Here is a 20,972-nt window from a genome sequence, read left to right on the forward strand (position 1 = left end):
TTATTTCAGGACACTGCATATGGGCCTACTGGGAAGATGTCCAGCAGCTTGAGGGAAGCTGCATTGTGAGAAGCAGCACAGCTCTGGTGTTTTTCAGGCAGTGGCAGTCTATAGTGTGAACTGTGGCTGTGTGCGGAGTGCTGTAATTTGAGGTGGAGCAACTGTTAGAGAGCAGGTAGAAGGAGCCCCCATTGAGAGAATTTCAAGGAGTGTGTTAAAACCACTCAGCAACAACTGATATACATACACTGCCTGTCCAAAAAAAAAGTCGCCACCTGAATTTAACTAAGCAAATAGTTATGAGCCCCCTTTTGGATAATTACTGCATGGGTGATTATCTTTCAGCTGGCAACAAGTTATTTAACCCCAACTGGTGCAATGAGTTGCTTCTCTTTTCTTAAACAACCATGTCGAAAGACACGTCTCGTGGTCTTGAAAAGATGTTAGTCTGTTTGAGAAGGGTCAAATCATGGCATGCATCAAGCAGGAGATTGCAAATTGCAGAAACTACTAAAATTGGTTTAAGAACTGTCCAACACATTATTAAAAACTGGAAGGATAGTGGGGACCCATCGTATTCGAGGAAGAAATGTGGCGGGAAGAAAAATCCAGAATGATCGTGATTGGCGATCACTTAAACGTTTGGTGAAATCAAATCGCAGATAAACAGTAGAACTCAGGGCTATGTTTAATAGTTAAAGTAAGAGCATTTCCAAACACACAATGCGAAGGGACCTCAAGGGATTGGGACTGAACAGCTGTGTAGCCATAAGAAAACCACTAATCGGTGAGGCAAACCAGACTAAAAGGCTTCAATTTCCTAGGGAGCATAAAGATTGGACTCTGGAGCAATGGAAGAAGGTCATGTGGTCTGATGAGTCAAGATTTACCCTGTTCCAGAGTGATGGGCGAATCAGGGTAAGAAGAGAGGCAGATGAAGTGATGCACCCATCATGCCTAGTGCCTACTGTACAAGCCTGTGGTGGCAGTGCTATGATATGAGGTTGCTGCAGTTGGTCAGGTCTAGGTTCAGCAACAGTATGTGCTACAAGAATGAGGTCAGCTGACTACCTGAACATACTGAATGACCAGGTTATTCCTTCTTTGAATTTTTTCTTCCCTGATGGCACGGGCATATTCTAAGATGACAATGCCAGGATTCATCGGGCTCAAATTGTGAAAGAGTGGTTCAGGGAGCATGAGACATCATTTTCATATATGGATTGGCCACCACAGAGTCCAGACCTTAACCCCATTGAGAATCTTTGGGATGTGCTGGAGAAGCCTTTGGCAAGCAGTCAGACTCTACCATCATCAATGCAAGAATTAATGCAACACTGGATGGAAATAAATCTTGTGACATTGCAGAAGCTTATCGAAACAATGCAACAGCGAACACGTGCCGTAATCAAAGCTAAAGGCGGTCCAACAAAATATTTTTGGTGGCGACTTTTTTTTTTGACGGACAGTGTATCTGACTGACCCTTGAGTTACACTATGACCTCTTCAGTAACTGCACCTTGCAACTGTCAATGGTTGTAGTTTACTACTCACAACATCACAATCTGATATCCTGCTTTATTAGCTGGGTGCCATTTCTCTGCAGGGAGGTTACCACAAAACCCATCACCTGTCTGCAATATGAACTAGTCTCCCAACGTACACTGGTATCGTCCTTTTTTGGGAGCCTGCCTAATACAATTTTAGATAATTAAATACATTATTCTGCAATCCTGGTTTTACGTGTACATTTTGCGGTCACCAATGCACGGGCAACATCCATGTGGATTCCATAGACGAATCCCGACCTATTCAACTCGAATGGGTCCATGATCCATCTGCACTGCAAAAAAATAGGACATGTTCGATTTTTTGCGGTGCGGAGGCATGGAGAGAAATCCCACAAAAGCACGTAGTGCTTCCGTGCCTCCGTTCTGCACCGCACCCGGCTGTTTGCGGAACGAACAATGGCCTGTGCATAAGGTCTAAGTATGAAGTGTTTTTTCCCTTTCTGTCATTCATATAAATTTTTGTAATATACTGTATTTTAAAAATTATTGTAAAAAAAATAAATCACAATTTCTGTATGACCAAGGTGTAAATTGTTCAAATTAAACTGCCCCGAGATTTTGCTACCACTTAAAAGGTTTTAAATCCAATTGAGGTCTGCTGTAGAGCAAAAGGACACATTATATTCTGACAAAAAAAGAGATTTTTTTTTTTATTGGTAAAACACAATATTGCGTACGTCTGATCCCACACTGGGGACTCGGAGAATGAGGCCTTTACGGCTTTTGTGAAATTTGTAAGAAAATAACTTGTGTTACAAACCAGGAGAAAGCTATTATTTATCTGGCAAAAAAAATAAAAACTATATAAAAAAATAAAAAAACAACCTGCTAGGACTGGTGCTGCTTTCAATGAGTCGTTTACAATATGGCTGCTCCAGGCCGGGTCCAGCAACCATTAATTGTTAATGCATTTTGCATTAACCCTGGGAGATCGCAGCTCCTGCAGGCTCAGGATTAAAAAATGATTTCCAGCGTGTTGCTAAAATGGCTGCAGAGCAGCAGGACTCCATTACCTTCCAAGTCGTGCACTGTGACTTAAATGGCAATTTAAAATTAGGCCATTAACAATTTGAGGCAATTACGAGGCTTTTTCAATAATATTATTTTACGTTTTGTATTAACTATCAAAATTAGATTAGATACAAACACTCTGCAGACGTATCTGACCCTGAGCAACTGACACCTTGTTACTGCACTTTGTGGCATGTATATTGACATATTGGTGCATACACATATTTCTATACAGTTTATGGCCGTGTGGCTTGCGGGGGTGGAGTGATTACAACACCAATCACTTGATCCATTAGATGTTGGTAGGAAGAATTTCAGGTTATTTCCATCCATACTCCACGTTAAAATGAAGTTTCACCTTTGACATTGTTTTGCGGTCGAAAAAAATGATATCCTGTTACTCCACGGAAACCATCAATGTGTTCCTATATACTGATCTTTTTATCCTATTATATATATGTTCATTTGATTTAAAGAGGTTGTCTCACTTCAGTAAGTGTCATTTATCACGTAGATAAAGTTAATACAAGGCACTTACTAATGTATTATGATTGTCCATATTGCCTCCTTTGCTGGCTGGATTCATTTTGCCGACACAATATACACTGCTCATTTCCAGGGGTTTTGACCACCCTGCAATCCAGCAGTGGTGGTCGTGCTTTAGGAAAAAGAGTCAGCCTCTTTGGTGGCTGGGACTGTAGAAGGCACGCATGCACAGCAACTCTCACCGGCCACCTCATATCTGCACTGCCGGATTGCAGGGTGGTCGTAATCTTGGGATGAAATAATAGTTTCCTCATAGAAGCAGACTTTTTCCAATAGTTATACTAAAAACTATACTGAAAAAAATCGAATACGTGAGATATGATATCTAAACACGCAGATATTTTATATTTTTATTTTGCACATAGGTGTCCACCTATCACTCACTCAACACAACAGTGCAAAACTCAAAAGTGATGTTCTCTTGGTTTGAAAGTTTGGAAGCACAATGCATTGCAGTAGATCCTTCATTCAGATGTCCATAGTGATGATGGTCTTCTGTCTAGGGGAGGAGAACACCATCCAAAAGTCCAAGCAGATTTCTCGTTTCATGGTTGTCAGCCCCACCCAATCTGTTTATTTTTTGGAGCGTGGGAGTGTCAGACAATATAATCTAACAAGGCATTTTCTGCCATTGGTTTTCAGACAAGTGGCATTGTATATGTCACAGGAAACTTATAGTATATGGAGGGCATTCAGGGCAGCCACCGCCATCTTCTCCTTTTCATGTCTGGCGTGCAGATCTTCTAGTATCTTCATGTGTGGGAACAGGGAGTCGTAACTCATCGCTCGCTTCTCCGAGATGTCTACTCTTTTCTCGTTGGACACTTTAGGTACAGGCTGCGGCCGAGGGACGTTCTTGGCGTATTCCAAGCTCTTCAATAAACAAACACACAACATGATGAAGCTTTGTTGAAATCATGTGGTCTCTCAAGGTTGATGGATATTTATGTGATTTAGGGCTCATGCACACTACCGTTGCCTGTTCTGCGGTCCACAAATCACAGATGGCAGCAGTGTGCCTTCTGCATTTTGTGGAACGGAACGTCCCGGCCATAATAGAACAGTTCTATCCTTGTCCATAATGCGGACAAGAATAGGAGATGTTCTATATTTTTGCAGGTGCCATGGCATGGACATACGGATGCGGACAGCACACGTGTGCTGTCTGCATCTTTGATGGCACCATTGAGGTGAATGGGTCTGAAGTGGATTGTATGCGGATAAAAAATAAGTTCATGTGCATGAGCCCTTACTAACATCCCGCAAATCTTCATGACAAATTAGATCTGACTGGAAGACTCAGACATGGCCGCTACCATCACATACTCTTAGCCATGGAAAAACTCATAGCAGTATACATTTTAAGCAACAGCTGCTATACTCTGTACAGTGTCAAAAAGTAAAGAAGCTCTTCAGAAGCTCTTCTACGTAGTGTACAACTGGCAATACATCTCAATAGATGTCATAAATCCCCCATGCATATCAAAACTCTGCTGGGAGAGGGGGGTAAAGTCTCATTCACATGTCCGTGTTTTGGTCAGTGATTTCCATCAATGATTGTGAGCCAAAACCAGGATTGGAGCCTCCACAGAAGTAAGGTATTAGGCCGAGTTCACACGAACGTGTGTGACCCGTGCTCGTGCTGCGGACCGCAGGTAGCGGGCCGCAATGCACAATCGCCGGCCGTAGGTCAGCCGCATCGGATCCAGACTTATTCACTTTACTTTAATGGGTCCGCGATACGCCCGTTCCGCTAAAAGATAGAACATGTCCTATCTTTTTGCGGAACGGAGGTACGGGACGCAACCCCACGGGAGCACTCCGTAGTGCTTCCGAGGGGGTCCCGTCCCGTGCGGCCGTTCCGCGATCCCGGATTTGCGGACCCATTGAAGTGAATGGGTCCGCATTCGTGATGCGGAATGCACACGGAACTGTGGCCCTGTATTGCGGCCCGCGATTTGCAGGCCGCAATACGGCCACAGATCACACACGTTCGTGTGAACTAAGCCTTACCCTGGGTTCACACCTGAGCGTTCTGAAAGGAGCGCTCTGTATGCGCGATTGTACCGGCGTTTACAATCGCGCATACAGAGACAAGCGAGCGCCCACAAGTCTATGTACGGGAAGCGCGACAAAACGCCCCAAAGAAGCTCAAGAACTTTTTTGAGCGTAGGGCGTTTTTCAGCACGTTCAAACGCGCTGTAAAACGCTCAAGTGTGAACCAGGGCCATAGGGAAGCATTGGTTTTCATGTGTTGAGCGTTTTACAGCGCGTTTGAACGCTCTGTAAAACGCTCAGGTGTGAACCCAGCGTTAGGGAAAGATCTGCGCCTGTTCTGTGTTTAGAGCCGCACCTGGTTTTGGCTCAAAACCAATGATGGAAATCACTGACCGAACACTGACTGTGGGAATGAGGCATAAGGCTGAGTTCACACCTTAGTTATTTGATCAGTTATCCATTGTGAGCCAAAACCAGAAGTGAAGCCTACTCTAAGATCCAGTGTAATGATCTGATTTGCACCTATTCTGCACCTGATATTGGCTCGTAATAACCGATCGAAAAAATTGACCAAATAAGTGTGAAATCAGCCTAAGTTACTTATAGCCTTTGGCGGTGGCTGATCTCCCAGAGAACAAAAGTATTGAGCATGTTGAAATCCAACTGTCCAATTCTACTCTCCCCCGATGTGAAGCAGAAGGAGAGTTTGGGCGTCAGCTGATCCATACAAAATTGACAGGTTTGGCTGCTATTAATCTAATGTGTATAGCCAGCTTTAGGGTCCATTCACACGTCCGCAAATGGGTCCGCATCCATTCCTCAATATCGGGAATGGGTGCGAACCCATTCATTCTCTATGGGGCAGGAAGAAATGCAGAGAGCACACTATGTGCTCTCCGCATCCGCATTTCCGGTGCGCGACCACGGCTCCACAAAAAAATAGAACATGTCCTATTCTTGTCCACAATTGCGGACAAGACTAGGCAGTTCTATGGGGGGGTGTCGACCGGGTGTATTGCGGATCCGCAATACACTACAGACATGTAAATGGACCCTTAGGGCTCATCCACTGACGTGCCGTCCAAGAATAGGACATGTCTCATAAATTTTGCGGGGTCACGGAACGGAGCAACAGAGTGCTGTCCGCATCTTATGCAGACCCATTGAAATGAATGGTTTCGTATACAGACCATATACGGAATCAAAATACGGTCCATATACGGAAAGCAAAATACTGTTGTGTGCATGAGCCCTTACGCTGATGAACTCTCCTGGCATGCGCTAGAGCAGGGATGCTCAACCTGCGGCACTCCAGCTGTTGTAAAACTACAACTCCCATCATGCTCGGCTGTAGGCTGATAGCTGTAGGCTTTCCGGGCATGCTAGGAGTTATTTATACAAAAGGTGGTCGCGCTGCCAGGTATACGTTTCAATTCACAAGCTCAAGAGAAGCGGCAATCTGCTTTGACACAACCAACACACCTGAGTCCCTGGATAGTAGCCTTTTCTCAAAACAACCTTCAATAAAATCGCCCCTGAGGAAGCCTTATCGGCGAAACCTAGGTCGGGCATTGTGTTTGATGGACCTGATAGACCGATTTTATGATTATTTAAGGCGTGTTAGGCTACTTTCACACTAGCGTTCGGGCCTCAGCTTGTGAGTTCCGTTTGAAGGGGCTCACAAGCGGCCCCGAACGCTTCCGTCCAGCCCTAATGCATTCTGAGTGGATGCGGATCCGCTCAGAATGCATTAGTCTGGCAGCGTTCAGCCTCCGCTCCGCTCAGCAGGCGGACACCTGAACGCTGCTTGCAGCGTTCGGGTGTCTGCCTGGCCGTGCGGAGGCGTGCGGATCCGTCCAGACTTACAATGTAAGTCAATGGGGACGGATCCGTTTGAAGATGACACACTATGGCTCAATTTTCAAACGGATCCGTCCCCCATTGACTTTCAATGTAAAGTCTGGACGGATCCGTCTGAGGCTACTTTGACACTTAGAATTTTTTTTACAATATAATGCAGACGGATCCGTTCTGAACGGAGCCACCGTCTGCATTATATGAGCGGATCCGTCTCAGACGGATCCGCTCTGAACGCAAGTGTGAAAGTAGCCTAATTCACGATTTTATTGATGGTTTCATTGAGAAAAGGCTACTATCCAGCGGGACTCAGGTGTGTTGGTTGTATCAAAGAAGATTGACGCTTCTCTTGAGCTTGTGAATTGAGACATATACCTGGCAGTGCGACCACCTTTTGTATAAAGACTGATTTATTGTGATTTTACCTGCATCACACTGAGGTCAGCGAAGCCGATTTGACATCAAGAAACACAGTGGTGAACTCTTTATTTTGGTTTATTTTATTTTATTTCTTTTTATTCCATTTTTTATTTTATTTTTTTATGCTAGGAGTTATAGTTTTGCAACAGCTGGAGGGACGCAGGTTGGGCATCCCTGCTCTAGAGGGACAAGTGGAAACTGTAGAACAATAATACGGTATACAAATCATCTTTCCTAACCTAGCAGAAGCTAAGTTGACATATACACCTAACACCTGAGTAAAGTCGGACAACTATCTGCTGCTACAATGTGGAAACGTTACTGTAACAGTGAAAGGGTTGGGGAGGGGGAACCATTATATAGAGTACAGTATGATAGGCGAGATGTCAGTAATTGCATAATACCAACCCTAATTACCCAAGTAATAATAATAATAATAGAAATAATAATAATGTCAATAATAACATAATAATCACAATACTAATAAGTGATTAGTAATGTCAGCTTAATGATAGGACCATCTAGATTATGGATGTTAATGCATTGCACCTTTTGCCTCATGCTCTTATTCTTGTCGTTGTGCATGACTTGGATTTCTCGCGGCTTCACCGGTTTGTTGCGGATTTGCTCTTGGATCACTTTGGCGTATTCCTTTTGTTGTTGTAGTTGTTTTTTCTGAAAACAGAGTGGTGTGAAAGTGAATGGTGACAACTCCGCTCAGCATCCATCTGCAGATTGTAAAACTCAGCCTACTGTAGCCCCTGCTGTTCTGTGCTATTATTGCCTTGGATATAAAATATAACTGCTCCAATTCCATCCACACAAATGTAGCTTATACAGTGTTTTGAAATATCGATTTTGGTACCCTGTAAGACTTTTGTGGGCTTAAAGGGTTCTACATAATAAAAAACATGGGTTCTCTATTATAGAAACAGTGCCGCATCTGTCTGCAGGTTATGTCTGCTATTGCAACTCAGCCCCACGAAGAGTATGGGATTTAGCTGCAATACCATACACATCCTGTGGACAGCTGGTGGTGCTATTTTAACCATCTTTCCTAATCCTGACCTGTACAACCCTTTGAAAAAATCTATCACTCATCTGATGTCTATGAGTAGCTATAATATATAGTGGTAGATGGTAGTAGTAGTGGAGGTTAGAATATAGTGGTGGAGAGGAGTGTATATTGCTAGAGGTTAGCTTATAGTGGTGGAAGATAGTTTGTGGGTGTAGAGGGTAGTATGTAGTGGTACAGCTTAATATATAGTGGTGGAGGTTAATATATAGTGGTGGAGATAAGTGATAGACGAACATCGTCCGGGACAATTCGCAAACGCGCATTCGCAATTCAAATATTCGTGAACCGCGCGTTCGCGGCGGACCCCATTGAATTTAATGGCAGGCGAACCTGAAAAATCTTCAGGTCATATTTGCAGCCACCAAATACTTACTAGAATTGCACAAATAGTCCCACAACATGGACAGTGACATACCAGAGGGGGATCAATGGCAGAAATTCCCACAAAAAAAATATGTATTCTAATTTGGGAAATTTTTATGTGTCTTAAAGGGAAACTCTCAAAAATGTGCCCTGCTGAGCCTAGAAATTTTTTATTTTAGGCCACTGGAGTAGAGGCCCCAAAAATTAGGCATTCACCGGACAGAAAAGAACAAGTGATTATGTTGCAAGGAGGTACATTAGACGGTTACTGGATAACTATTCTACTGTAGGCCAGTATGGGCCCCAAAAATTAGGCTTTCAGCTGACATAAAGGAACAAGTGATTATGTGGCTGCAGGTATATTAGACGGCCACTGGATAACAATTTTACTGTAGGCCAGTACAGGCCCCAAAAATTAGGCATTTATATGACAGAAAAGAACAAGGGATTATATGGCTGGAGGTATATTAGGCGGTCACTGCATAAAAATTTTACTGTAGGCCACTGGAGTAGAGGCCCCAAAAATTAGGCATTCACCTGACAGAAAAGGCCTTTTATGCCGCTGTATATACAAAAGACAAGGACCATTCTTTGTTCTGGGTGGTGGTGGATATGTGTGGGCTGGCATCAGGAAATTCAATTACACATGGTCATCACAGGTGTGTAATTCCGCCGAGATCCATGCCTCATTAATTTTTAGAAATGTGAGGTAGTCCACATGTAACATCCCAAAGTTGTGTTACTACACGCCTCTACCCTGTTACTATCTTCTAAGAGCCTTTATAATGTCATCTGATGTAATTTATATTATGTCTTCACAAATGTGCATTTAAAACCATGTTAAATTCCATTGTTCTTGCAATTTTCCTGGTTACCAGTAGGTGGCAGGAACATTGGCAAGTACAAGTCCCAGTTTAGTGTATCTAGGCTGGAATAGATTATTCCAGCTTAGCTCCCCCTCTGTTAGCAAAGTGGGCTGTTCCCACATCCTGCAGCATGGGTGAAGAAGGAAGTTAGGGTCAGTGTAGCCTCCCCCCTGCTAGGCGAAGGCTGTGTGATAGCCATCAGGAGATCCCCTGCATAGGGAAGACAGCAAGGATCTTGTCTCGGCTGAGACCTGATCATATACCCAGCCTGAGCAACTTCAGCCTCAGCTGGATGAAGAAGCAGAAAACTGCAGACAACCTCCAGAGTTCCAGGAAGTAAGCATCCCCTGAGAATCTATCTGTGAGTCAAGTCCAGAGACCTAGGAGAAGCCATTTCTCCTCAGCTAGTCTGTCCCCACAAAGCAGAAGTTACAGAGAAGTGCAGAAGATTAATTCCTGCCACAGTTACAGAGCTTCCAAGCAGACGTCTTATTCTGCAAGCTCCCCACATATCAAGCAGAAGCATTTATTCCTGCCAATCATTGCTAAAACCTGCTGGGACCAGAGACCAAAGTTAATACTGCTTGGATTCAAGTTATCTTCAGTAAAGAACTTAATCTAAATGTCTGGACATCATTTCTGCTGCAAAATTCCTCTATTACTCCTACTATCACTACACTAAAATTTATTGCAAGTGAGCCAGGAGTCCAGCCGCACCCAGGTAGGAGGCACCGTTGACACAATTAGCACTACTCTACAGAGACATTATAGTATAGGCCATTACACCACTCTGGCATTCCTAATCTTGGATGTGCGTTATAACACCTTGAAAGGGTCCTGGGATAGTACACTGCGCACGATGCAATTGACGTCACAACAAATACAGACTATTATCCACTCGTAACCTTGCCCACTGCACAAGTGGCGTCAGCGTACCCGTTCCTGGTCACTGCATTTTTGGCATCATGAACAGGATCGAATTGTGTGCCTAACAGGATTAGATTGTGTGCCTATCACTGCTACAACAGGATCCGATTGTGTGTCTAGCTAAAAGGCCTAGGAACCGTGTGAAACCCCTGAAAATTGACTTTTATTGCGGTGCAGAAAGGTGCTAAACCGTGCACGCCAGCACTCCAAGGGTTAATTCGCCATATTTCTGTAATGGCGCCGCTTCTTCATGCCCTTCAGAACTGGGAAAACCAAGTAACGCCCTCTCAGGAGCGCGAAAAGGCTAACTACACCCCTCTAGAAGCGGGAAACCTAAATACTGCCCACCAAGAACTCTGCACTGCAAGCCCAGGGAGCGAAGACTCCTTCCCTCAGGCTCCACCCTCACTTCCTGCACTAATCATGACAGAGGAAGCAAGAAAGATGGCCACCACCCTGGAAACCAATATGGCCAGCGCACTCAAGCCCACTTCCGCGGAGGTGACTACTCTGACTGAGAAGGCCCCAGAGGGGACAGCTATACTTGAGCCTTCACCGCCTGGCCCAGGGTCGAGCACGACAGCACTGGATCAAGCCGCGACTGTATCCGCAATGACAGCAGCACAGCAGGATGAGGCACTGGAACTGGCCACCCGGCCGCAACCTCAGGATGACCTTGCCCGATGGAAAGCCCGCAGGTGGAGTACTTTACAGGACTTGCTAAAGAGAGCGGAAGAACGGAAAAAGACGGAGAAGATGTTTAGTGGAGAAGATGACTTGTCAGAAAAAAGAAAACGCATTAAAACATATAAAGAAATTGTGGAGGAAAAAGAGCACAGAGAAAGTGAATTGTATGAAGCCTCCAAGTCTTCTTCTCAGCCGCCTGCTGAAGACAGCACACCTGATTATGCCTCTATCAGATCCGGCAGCCACTGAAAGTGACCTACCCATCTGTGAAGGGTCCACTGATACTGCTTCACGCACTCCAGAGCCATCACCATATCCTTTATTACTGTCCAGAGAACCTGTCACCTACAAGGAAAAGGCCCAGGTCTACAGAGGGTCCTCCAGAAGAAAGTGAAGCTGCAGTTCCAAGTCCTGCAACAGAAAGTCACCAGGGGACCGCAGATGAGGTTTCTGCTGAAGCATACCAGAGACCAAAACTGTATACTGCTTGGATACAAGTTATCTTCAGTAAAGAAACGTTTGAACTTCATCTAAAGGTCTGGACATAATTTATACTGCAAAATTCCTCTATTACTCCTACTATCATTACACTAAAATTTACTGCAAGTGAGCCAGGAGCCGGAGTACCCAGGTAGGAGACACCGTTGACACAATTACCACTACTCTACAGAGACATTATAGGCCATTACACCACTCTGGCATTCCTAATCTGGGACGTGCATTATAACACCTTGGAAGGGCCCTGAGATAGTACACTGCGCACGCTATAATTGGCGTCACGACAAATACAAACTATTATCCACCCGTATCCTGGGGCCCACTGAACAAGTCGTGAGCTAGGCGAGTACGCTTATCGGTCACGATACTCACTTCTGCACTGAACGTCCTTTCGGACAGGACACTTAACGAGGGGCAAGCCAAGAGTTCCATGGCAAATTGTGCCAGCTCTGGCCACAGGTCAACTCTGCACACCCAGTAGTCCAGGGGTTCCTCGCTTCTCAGAGTGTCCACATCGGCCGTTAACCCAATGTAGTCGGACACATGTTGGTCTAGGCATTCCCTGAGGCTGGATCCAGAGGGCGGCTGTCGATGGGTTGGCTGCAAGATTTTGATCTAATATCCGAAGTGACCAACACATCTTCAAACCGCTCTCTTCTTACAGGCGAGGTAGGATTGGTACCCACACCTGTTTAGCTGTGGGTAGAAATTCCTCTGCCAGCGCCTGCAAGTGCAATAGCAGAATGCAGCATCTCTCGTAGCAAGGCCTGGAAATGCTGCATTCTGACAGCGCTCTGTGATGCTGGTAACATGTCCGCAATGTTGTGTTTGTACCGGGGGTCTAAGTACGTTGCCACCCAGTACTGGTCCTCGCCCTTTATGCTTTTTATAGCACTGGAGCATGAAGGCCCCCATTTGCACAAAATTGGAAGCGGTGGAGCGCCCTTCCTCCTGCTCATCCCCAATGGAGAATGTGGTTTTCGGTCTTCTCCCCCACGGACAACACCAGGAATCCCTGAAAGACTGCTCTTCTTGCTCCTCCTCCTCCCTCCAGCCACCATCCTCCTCTGACTCCTCTTCAGACTCCTGCTGTCTTGTTTCAGATGGAGTAGCCCTTCCTGGGAATTCATTCAGCATTCTGACTTCCTCATCTTCCAGCTCCTGCTCCTCGACGGCTTGATCAATGACACGACGCAAAGCACGCTCCAGAAAGAAGTTGTAAGGTATGATGTCACTGATAGTGCCCTGGCTGCGACTGACCAGTTTGGTGATCTCATCAAATGGCCGCAGAAGTCTGCATGCGTCGCAGACGGTGAAAAGAAACCAAGCTCCCCAGAACCTTTCCTGCTGCAGAGTTCGTACAGGTAGTCATTAACGGCACATTGCTGCTGGAGCAGCCTATCAAGCATATACATGGTGGAGTTCCACCGCGTCGGACTGTCACAAATCAGACATCTGACGGGCAGGTGGTGTCACCGCTGAACATCAACAAGGCGAGCCATGGCAGTGTAAGATTTTTTTTAAATGGCCAGAGATTTTCCTGGCCTGCCGCAAGACGTCCTGGATCCTGGGGCATTTGGCAACGTATCACTGCACGACTAAGTTCAGGACGTGTGCTATGCACGGGACGTGTGTCATTTTGCCTTGTTTCAGCACGCTCAGCACCGCTGTCGCACACCACTTTACCAACTGTCAAATTGAGAGGGGTTAGCCACTGATCAGCCTGTGACTGCAAAACGGAAAGCAGTGCAGGATCAGTGTGGCTCTTGGCTTCTAGGCACAACAGCCACAGCACAGCAACGTCTCACCTGGCACATCAAATAGGTTCTGGGGAGCTTGGGGGGTGCAGCAGAAGAGGCTGTGGCAGTGGAAAAGGAGGAGTCAGCCGAGGAGGAGACAGAAGATGGAGTAGGAGGTGCCCACACAGGTGCCACGGGTTACATGCTTAATGGCCGTCAGAAGGTTCACCCAGTGGGCAGTAAAAGTAATGTACCTTCCCTACCCGTGTTTGCTAGACCATGTGTCTGTGGTCAGATGTAACTTGGCACCAGTGGAGTGCCGGGGGGAGGAGCGGGGGTATGGTCCGCCCCGGGTGCCGGCTCTCAGGGGGGTGCCAGAAGCAATAAGCGCTTCCATCAATACAGATGGAAGCACTCATTGCTGGAGCTCTGACGCCCACATACTGCGGCGGGGCACGGGAGCATATAGTTCCCTGCCCCGCCGCCGATCACTGGCATAGGTTTCAGGCCTAGTAGGCCTGAGATCTATGCAGTAGTAAAATCACGGTGCAGGCATGCGTGATGACATCATTGCGCGTGCCTGTGACGGGACGCAGCAGCACAGTGAAGTGTGCGCGCCTTCCTCTCCTCTGCAAGCGAAGGTGAGTATTTAGCTTTTAGGCTTTTTTTTCTTTTTCTTTTATTTTATGTGCCAACTTTAGGGGACGACATGGGGGGCATACAGGAGGACATGTGGGGGGGGGGGAATATTATGGTGGGATACTGTGTTGGGGCAAATAATTATGGGAGGGATTACTTGCTATGTGGGGGCAAATAATTATGGGAGGGATTACTGTGTGGGGCAAATTACTATATGGGGCAGTGTGGGGGAAATTACTGTGGGGGGTAGTGTGGGGGAAACTACTGCATGGGTGAAACTACTTTGTGGGGGCAGTGTGAGAGAAATTACTGTGGGGGGGGGGCAGTGTAGGGGAAACCACTGTGTGGGGGGCAGTGTAGGGGAAACCACTGTGTGGGGGGCAGTGTGGGAGAAATTTCTGTGTGGGGGGAAGTGTGGGAGAAATTACTGTGTGGGGGCGGTGTGGGGGAATCTTCTGTGTGGGGGCAGTGTGGGGGAAACTACCGTGTGGGGCAAATTACTATATGAGGGCATTGTGGGGGAAATTACTGTGTGGGGCAAATTACTATATGGGGGCAGTGTGGGAGAAATTACTGTGTGGGGGGGGGCAGTGTGTGGGAAATTACTGTGTGGGGGAATTACTGTGTGGGGCAAATTACTATATGGGGCAGTGTGGAGAAAATTACTATATGGGGCAGTGTGGGGGAAATTACTGTGGGGGGGCAGTGTGGGGTAAATTACTGTGGGGGGGGGCAGTGGGGGGGAAATTACTGTGGGTGGGCAGTGTTGGGGAAATTACTGTATGGAGGAAGTGTGGGGGAAACTACCGTGTGGGGCAAATTACTATATGAGGGCATTGTGGGGGAAATTACTGTGTGGGGCAAATTACTATATGGGGGCAGTGTGGGAGAAATTACTGTGTGGGGGGGCAGTGTGTGGGAAATTACTGTGTGGGGGGAATTACTGTGTGGGGCAAATTACTATATGGGGCAGTGTGGGGGAAATTACTGTGGGGGGGCAGTGTGGGGGAAATTACTGTATGGAGGAAGTGTGGGGGGGTAAATTACTATGGGGGATTACTATGGGGGCAGCGTGGGAGGCTTTGTTATTTGGGAGGCACTGTAGGGGAAATTATATTATTTCTGGGGACACTATACAGGGATTATTACCTGGAGCACAATATATATTATTACTAGGGCACTCTAAGGGACATTATAACTGCTGTGGACACTATAGGGACATTCGGTGTAATTTATCAAACTGGTGTAAAGTAGAACTAGCTTAGTTGCCCATATCAGCCAATCAGATTCCACCTTTCATTTTTGACAGCTCTTTTGGAAATCCAGTTTTACTTTAAACCAGTTTGATAAATGACCCCAATTATGTCTACTGGGGTCACTATTTTGTCAGCAGTATAGTACCTGGGGCATTGGGGGGCACAACGCCACAGTATTGGGGGTGGCAGTAGGATGACACTGTGGGGACACCAGGATGGGGAGGTTGATGGAAAAACTGAGAAATCTAACGTGTCTGTGTTCAAATCAAATTCTGTAGAGACGAGATGTGGCTGAAAGAATTTGTCATGGTGGTCTAACGGAGGAGAAGAGGAAAGAGAAGGTGTGCATGACAGGAGATGTCCCTGGATGTAAGAGATATGTGGTCAAGTATCGGGGTAGGGGGGGGGGCCGGAGTGAAAGAGAAAGGACCCTTTGCCAGGTGCCAAACATGCTAGGGAGAAATATTTCCTTTCGGGGACTTTCCATTGCGGTATGCCAATCGCCACAAATTTTCTAAAGACCTCCAAGTCCACCAGTTTATATGGTATTAGTTGGCGGACTAGCAGTTCCGACAAGCCAGCGGTCAGCTGTTGGGCAAGAGGGTTATCCGACATCATCAACTTTTTACACTCGAACATTTGGGCCACGGAAGCCTGCCTTATGCCAGATAAACACAACAACGGCACGGTGGAAGGTGGAGGACAAATGGGAGGGGAAAGGAGGAGAAGAGGCAGGACATGGAGCACCAGGAGTGTGGCTTTGTGGGTTCTGATGGCGTTGCTCCCACTGGGCTCGGTGATGGGAGGCCAGGTGTCTTCTTAAGGCAGTCGTCCCTAGGTAAGTGTTGAGCTTACCGTGACTTATGCGTTGACAGCACAGGCTGCAGATGGCAACACTATTGTCAGCAGCTGACACGTTAAAAAAATCCCACACTGCAGTCATGTGTCGGCGTCCTGGGAGCGCAAGATGTGCATGGTGGATGGCTCGCTCGATACATTTGCAGTTTGATTTTTGTCTCCTGTGCACTGCGAGTTCTGCCTGCTTCTCATCCTTATCTGCTGCTTCGTCTCTCCCTCTGAACTCCTCTTCCTCTCTTGTGGGCACCCACGTAACATCCATCAACACGTCATCATCGTCACCTTCACCACCACTGACATTAGAGATCTCGGAGTAGGCAGCAAAAGCGGGGACCACCCTCCTTGGGCTGATCTGGGCACTGTCGTCAGACCCCTGGGTGGCGGCCGTTGCTACCTCCTCTTTCTTATCCGATGCCAAGAATGGCTGCGCATCGGTAAGGTCTGGGAATGAATGGGAAAATAATTCCTCTGACTCGAGTGGGGGGGGGGGGCTATGGTGCTGGTGGTGTCTTTGGGGGTGCACATAGCAGAGAGTGAGGAGGAAGCAGATACAGAGGATGAGGAGGGTCCAGAAGCAGAAGGCTGAGTGAGCCACTCAACCAACTCTGCTGCGTCCTTTGACGTAATCGCAAGCAACTTCTCCAACTTCTTACTTAGGCTCCGGCCTGGTGCACCTGCCCAACCCCTACCACCCCTGTGGAACGGCCTGCCTCTTCCTCTGCCTGTAATTTAAAAAATGACCCTGTGCGAAAGTCCCTAGAGAAAAGCAGTATTTGTGGAAGAAGGTATATTGCAGGCCTCAATCAGTATTTGGTGGAAGCCGCTATATCAAACCCCTTAATCAGTATTTTGTGGAAGCAGGTATATCGCACCCCTCAATCAACATTTTGTTAAAGCAGGTATATAGAAGCCCTTAATCAATATTTGTTGGAAGCAGGTATATCGCACCCCTCAATCTGTATTTTGTGAAAGCAGGTATATCAAACCCCTTAATCAGTATTTTGCAGAAGCAGGTATATCGTAGGCCTCAATCAATATTTGGTGGAAGCAGGTATATCAATCCCCGTAATCAGTATTTTGTGGAAGCAGGTGTATCGCAGGCCTCAATCAATATTTGGTGGAAGCAGGTATATCAATCCTCTTAATCAGCATTTTGTGGAAGCAGATATATAGAACACCTTAATAAATATTTGGTGGAATCAGGTATATCGCAACCCTTAATCTGTATTTTGTGGAAGCAGGTATAGCAAGCCCCTTATTCAGTATTTTGTGGAAGCAGGTATATCGCACCACTCAATCAGTATTTTGTGGAAGCAGGAATATCAAACCTCTTAATCAATATTTTGTGGAAGCAGGTGTATTGCACCCCTCAATCAGTATTTTGTGGAAGCAGGTATATAGAACCCCTTAATCAATATTTGGTGAAAGAAGGTAAATCGCACCCCTCAATCTGCATTTTGTGGAAGCAGGTATATCAAACCTCTTAATCAGTATTTTGTGGAAACGGGTATATAGAACCCCTTAATCAATATTTTGTGGAAACAGGCATATCGCTCCCCTCAATCAATATTTTGTGGCAGAAGGTATATAAAAAACCCTTAATCAGTGTTCTGCCTCTCCAATCTAAGCATTAAAAGCGTGATCTCTGTAACTTACAGTTTTGATGAGATAGCAGTAACCATCAATTTTAGTTGAATTAGCCGACAATGTCTCGATCAAAACGACACCTTGTAGATTGTGAAGAAGTTTATTCCAAACTGTGCAGATCATACACCGATGAACAAATGGATAGGTCAAAAAATCATGGTGTGAGCATCTAACAGGATACATGTGGCTGAGATGAAGAGTGAAGCCAGAATGCAAGGGAGAGAGGGCAGGAGACTATGCAGAAAGCACAGCAGGAGGGGAAGAGAGAAGGGACACACAGAATAAAAAGGCAAACTATGCATGTGTAACATGACAATCAGTATTTCGTGGAAGCAGGTATATAGAACCCCTTAATCAATATTTGGTGGAAGCAGGTATATCACACCCCTCAATCAGCATTTTGTAGAAGCAGGTATATCAAACCCCATAATCAATATTTTGTGGAAGCAGGTATATTGCACCCTTCAATCAGTTTTTTAGGGGGAAACAGGTATATCACACCTGTTGCAAATAGTTGTTCCCATAGCGCTTGTCCCTCTATATACCTGTGGTATCACAGCAGAACCGCACACAACTGCTGCACAATACAAATGCACTATATACTTTCTATTTTAGAAAGTATATTATGGGTATATCACACCCCTCAATCAGTTTTTTGGGGGGCAACAGGTATATCAAACCAGTTGCAATTAGTTGTTCCAATAGCGCTTGTCCCTCTATATACCTGTGGTATCGCAGCAGAACCGCACACAACTATGCACTATAATAAACTTTCTATGTTAGAAAGTATATTATAAGTATATCACACCCCTCAGTATATCACACCTATTAATAGCACACCTGTACGTCCTTAAAAGGACTTTTGTGGCCCTATTAGCTAGTGTTTGATGTCCCTAACAGTCTGTCGCTGCTCCACAAAGCAACCTTTCCCTACAGTGGCAAAACACTGAATGTAAAATGGCTGCTGGATCGGGTTCTGTTATGGGGTGGGGGGGTGTCCATGTGCTGAAATGTCTCAATTGGCTGTCCTGTCCCACCTGATGGATGTGTCATGTGTCAAAGTTCTGCGCAATGCAAAAGAATATGGCGCATGCGAACATCGCCATATGTTTGCATGTTCGGCGAATAGCAAACACGCAAAGTTCGCTGCAAAACGACCACCGGGCGAACCGCAAGGCCATCTCTAATGGAGATTAATATATAGCAGTGGAGAGTAGTATGTTGATGTAGAGGGTACTAGTATGTAGTGGCAGAGTTTAGTATATAGTGGTGGAGGGCAGTATATAGTGGTGGAGGGTAGTATATAGTGGTAGAGTTTAGTATATAGCAGTGGAGGGTAGAATATAATGGTGGTGGGTAGTATACAGTCATGGAGGGTAGTATACAGTGGTAAAGCATAGCATATAGTGGTGGAGAGTGGTATATAGTGGTAGAGGGCAGTATATAATGGTAGAGGGTAGTATATAGTGGTGGAGTTTAGTATACAGTGGTAGAGTTTAGTATATAGCGGTGGAGGATAGAATATAATGGTGGTGGGTAGTATACAGTAGTGGAGCATGGTATATAGTGTTGGAGGGTGGCATATAGTGGTGGGGGCAGTATATAACGTTGGAGGGTAGTATATAGTAGTGGAGAGCAGTATATAGTGGTGGGGGGCAGTATATAATGGGTGAGAGTATTATATAGAGTTTATTATACAGTGGTAGAGTTTAGTATATAGTGGTGAAGGGAAGTATATAGCAGTGGAGGAAAGTATATAGTAAGACCTGGTTGTCACATATTCTTTGCTCACCTTTTCTTCGCTGATGGTTTGCACTGGTCCAAGGCCTCCTAACTTCACCTCTTGATTGAGAAACGTTTTTAACTTCTAAAATAAATCCAAGAAATCATTGATCATTCTAGTAACATAATTTATAATGCTGAAAAAGACATTTGTCTGCCCAGTTCAGCCTGTTATCCTGCAAGTTGATCCAGAGGAAGGCAAAATACACCCTGTGAGGTAAAAGCCAATTTTCCCCACTTCAGGGGGAAAAAAAATCCTTCCTGACTCCAATCAGGCAATCAGAATAACTCCCTGGATTAACGATCCCTCTCTAGTAGCAATAGCCTGTAATATTATTACACTCCAGAAATACATCCAGGCCCCTCTTGAAATCTTTTAGTGAAATCACCACCACCACCTCCTCAGGCAGAGAGTTCCATAGTCTCACTGCTCCTACCGTAAAGAATCCTCTTCTATGTTTGTGTACAAACCTTCTTTCCTCCAGATGCAGATGGTGTAAAAGAAAACAAGAAGTTGGCTTGACTGGCTTGATCCAAAACTAAGGAACAAAAGGGTGACCCCTATTAAAGCCCTGAAGCTCTACCTGTCTTCTCAGCCCATGCAAAGATCTCAGTGGTAGAAGATTGCATGTCCACGTACTTAGACTTAATGACACCTGCAAACCCTATAATAGTGAGGGGACACGACCACCAGCTCCCTGCACTTAATACGGGGGGAGTCAGGGTCACCTAGAACCAAGCCAACAATCCAGGATGTAATATAAACCGCAAGGTGAGGCAGTATGGGGAGGAGATATATAGGGAGGCAATCACTGCTAATAGATGACAGCTGGGAGAGGGAGGAGAGATGTCAAAACGAAAGCAAAACAAAAGAAGATCATGCAGGAGGTACTGAAGAACGTCTATCAGAACTTCTCAAAGATCTGGTGGTGACAGCAGAGGATGTCTCCTCGTCACAGTCACAGTCCTGGGGATAAATAGATGGTGGGAGAGATCTCTGTACTGACCCCTGATATATTTATTACATCTCCCCTCAGTCATCTTTTTTCTAAAGTGAATAACCCTAATTTTGATAATCTTTCTGGGTACTGTAGTTGCCCCATTTCAGTTATTACTTTAGTTGCCCTCCTCTGAACCCTCTCCAGCTCTGCTATGTCTGTCTTGTTCACAGGAGCCCAGAACTGTACACAGTACTCAGGGCCGTCTTTAACAAGGGGCAGATGCCCGGG

The 20,972-nt window shown here is 45.8% G+C and overlaps 1 protein-coding gene across 1 annotated transcript in view; it reads right to left on the reverse strand.

The window, feature by feature from the left end:
- Positions 1-3,569: 3,569 nt before the first annotated feature.
- JHY (junctional cadherin complex regulator) overlaps positions 3,570-20,972 on the reverse strand; it is a 113,116-nt gene continuing 95,713 nt past the window's right edge. Inside the window, exons 6-8 of the mRNA XM_044278299.1 lie at positions 19,754-19,828; positions 7,953-8,078; positions 3,570-4,001 (exon numbers count right to left, since the gene is read on the reverse strand). Of these exons, the coding sequence (XP_044134234.1) occupies positions 3,801-4,001; positions 7,953-8,078; positions 19,754-19,828 (402 nt within the window). The 3' untranslated portion in view covers positions 3,570-3,800. The remainder of the gene's footprint in view (positions 4,002-7,952; positions 8,079-19,753; positions 19,829-20,972) is intronic.

The sequence above is a fragment of the Bufo gargarizans genome, chromosome 2 (assembly GCF_014858855.1).
Source record: "Bufo gargarizans isolate SCDJY-AF-19 chromosome 2, ASM1485885v1, whole genome shotgun sequence".
In the NCBI taxonomy this organism is placed as follows: domain Eukaryota; kingdom Metazoa; phylum Chordata; class Amphibia; order Anura; family Bufonidae; genus Bufo; species Bufo gargarizans.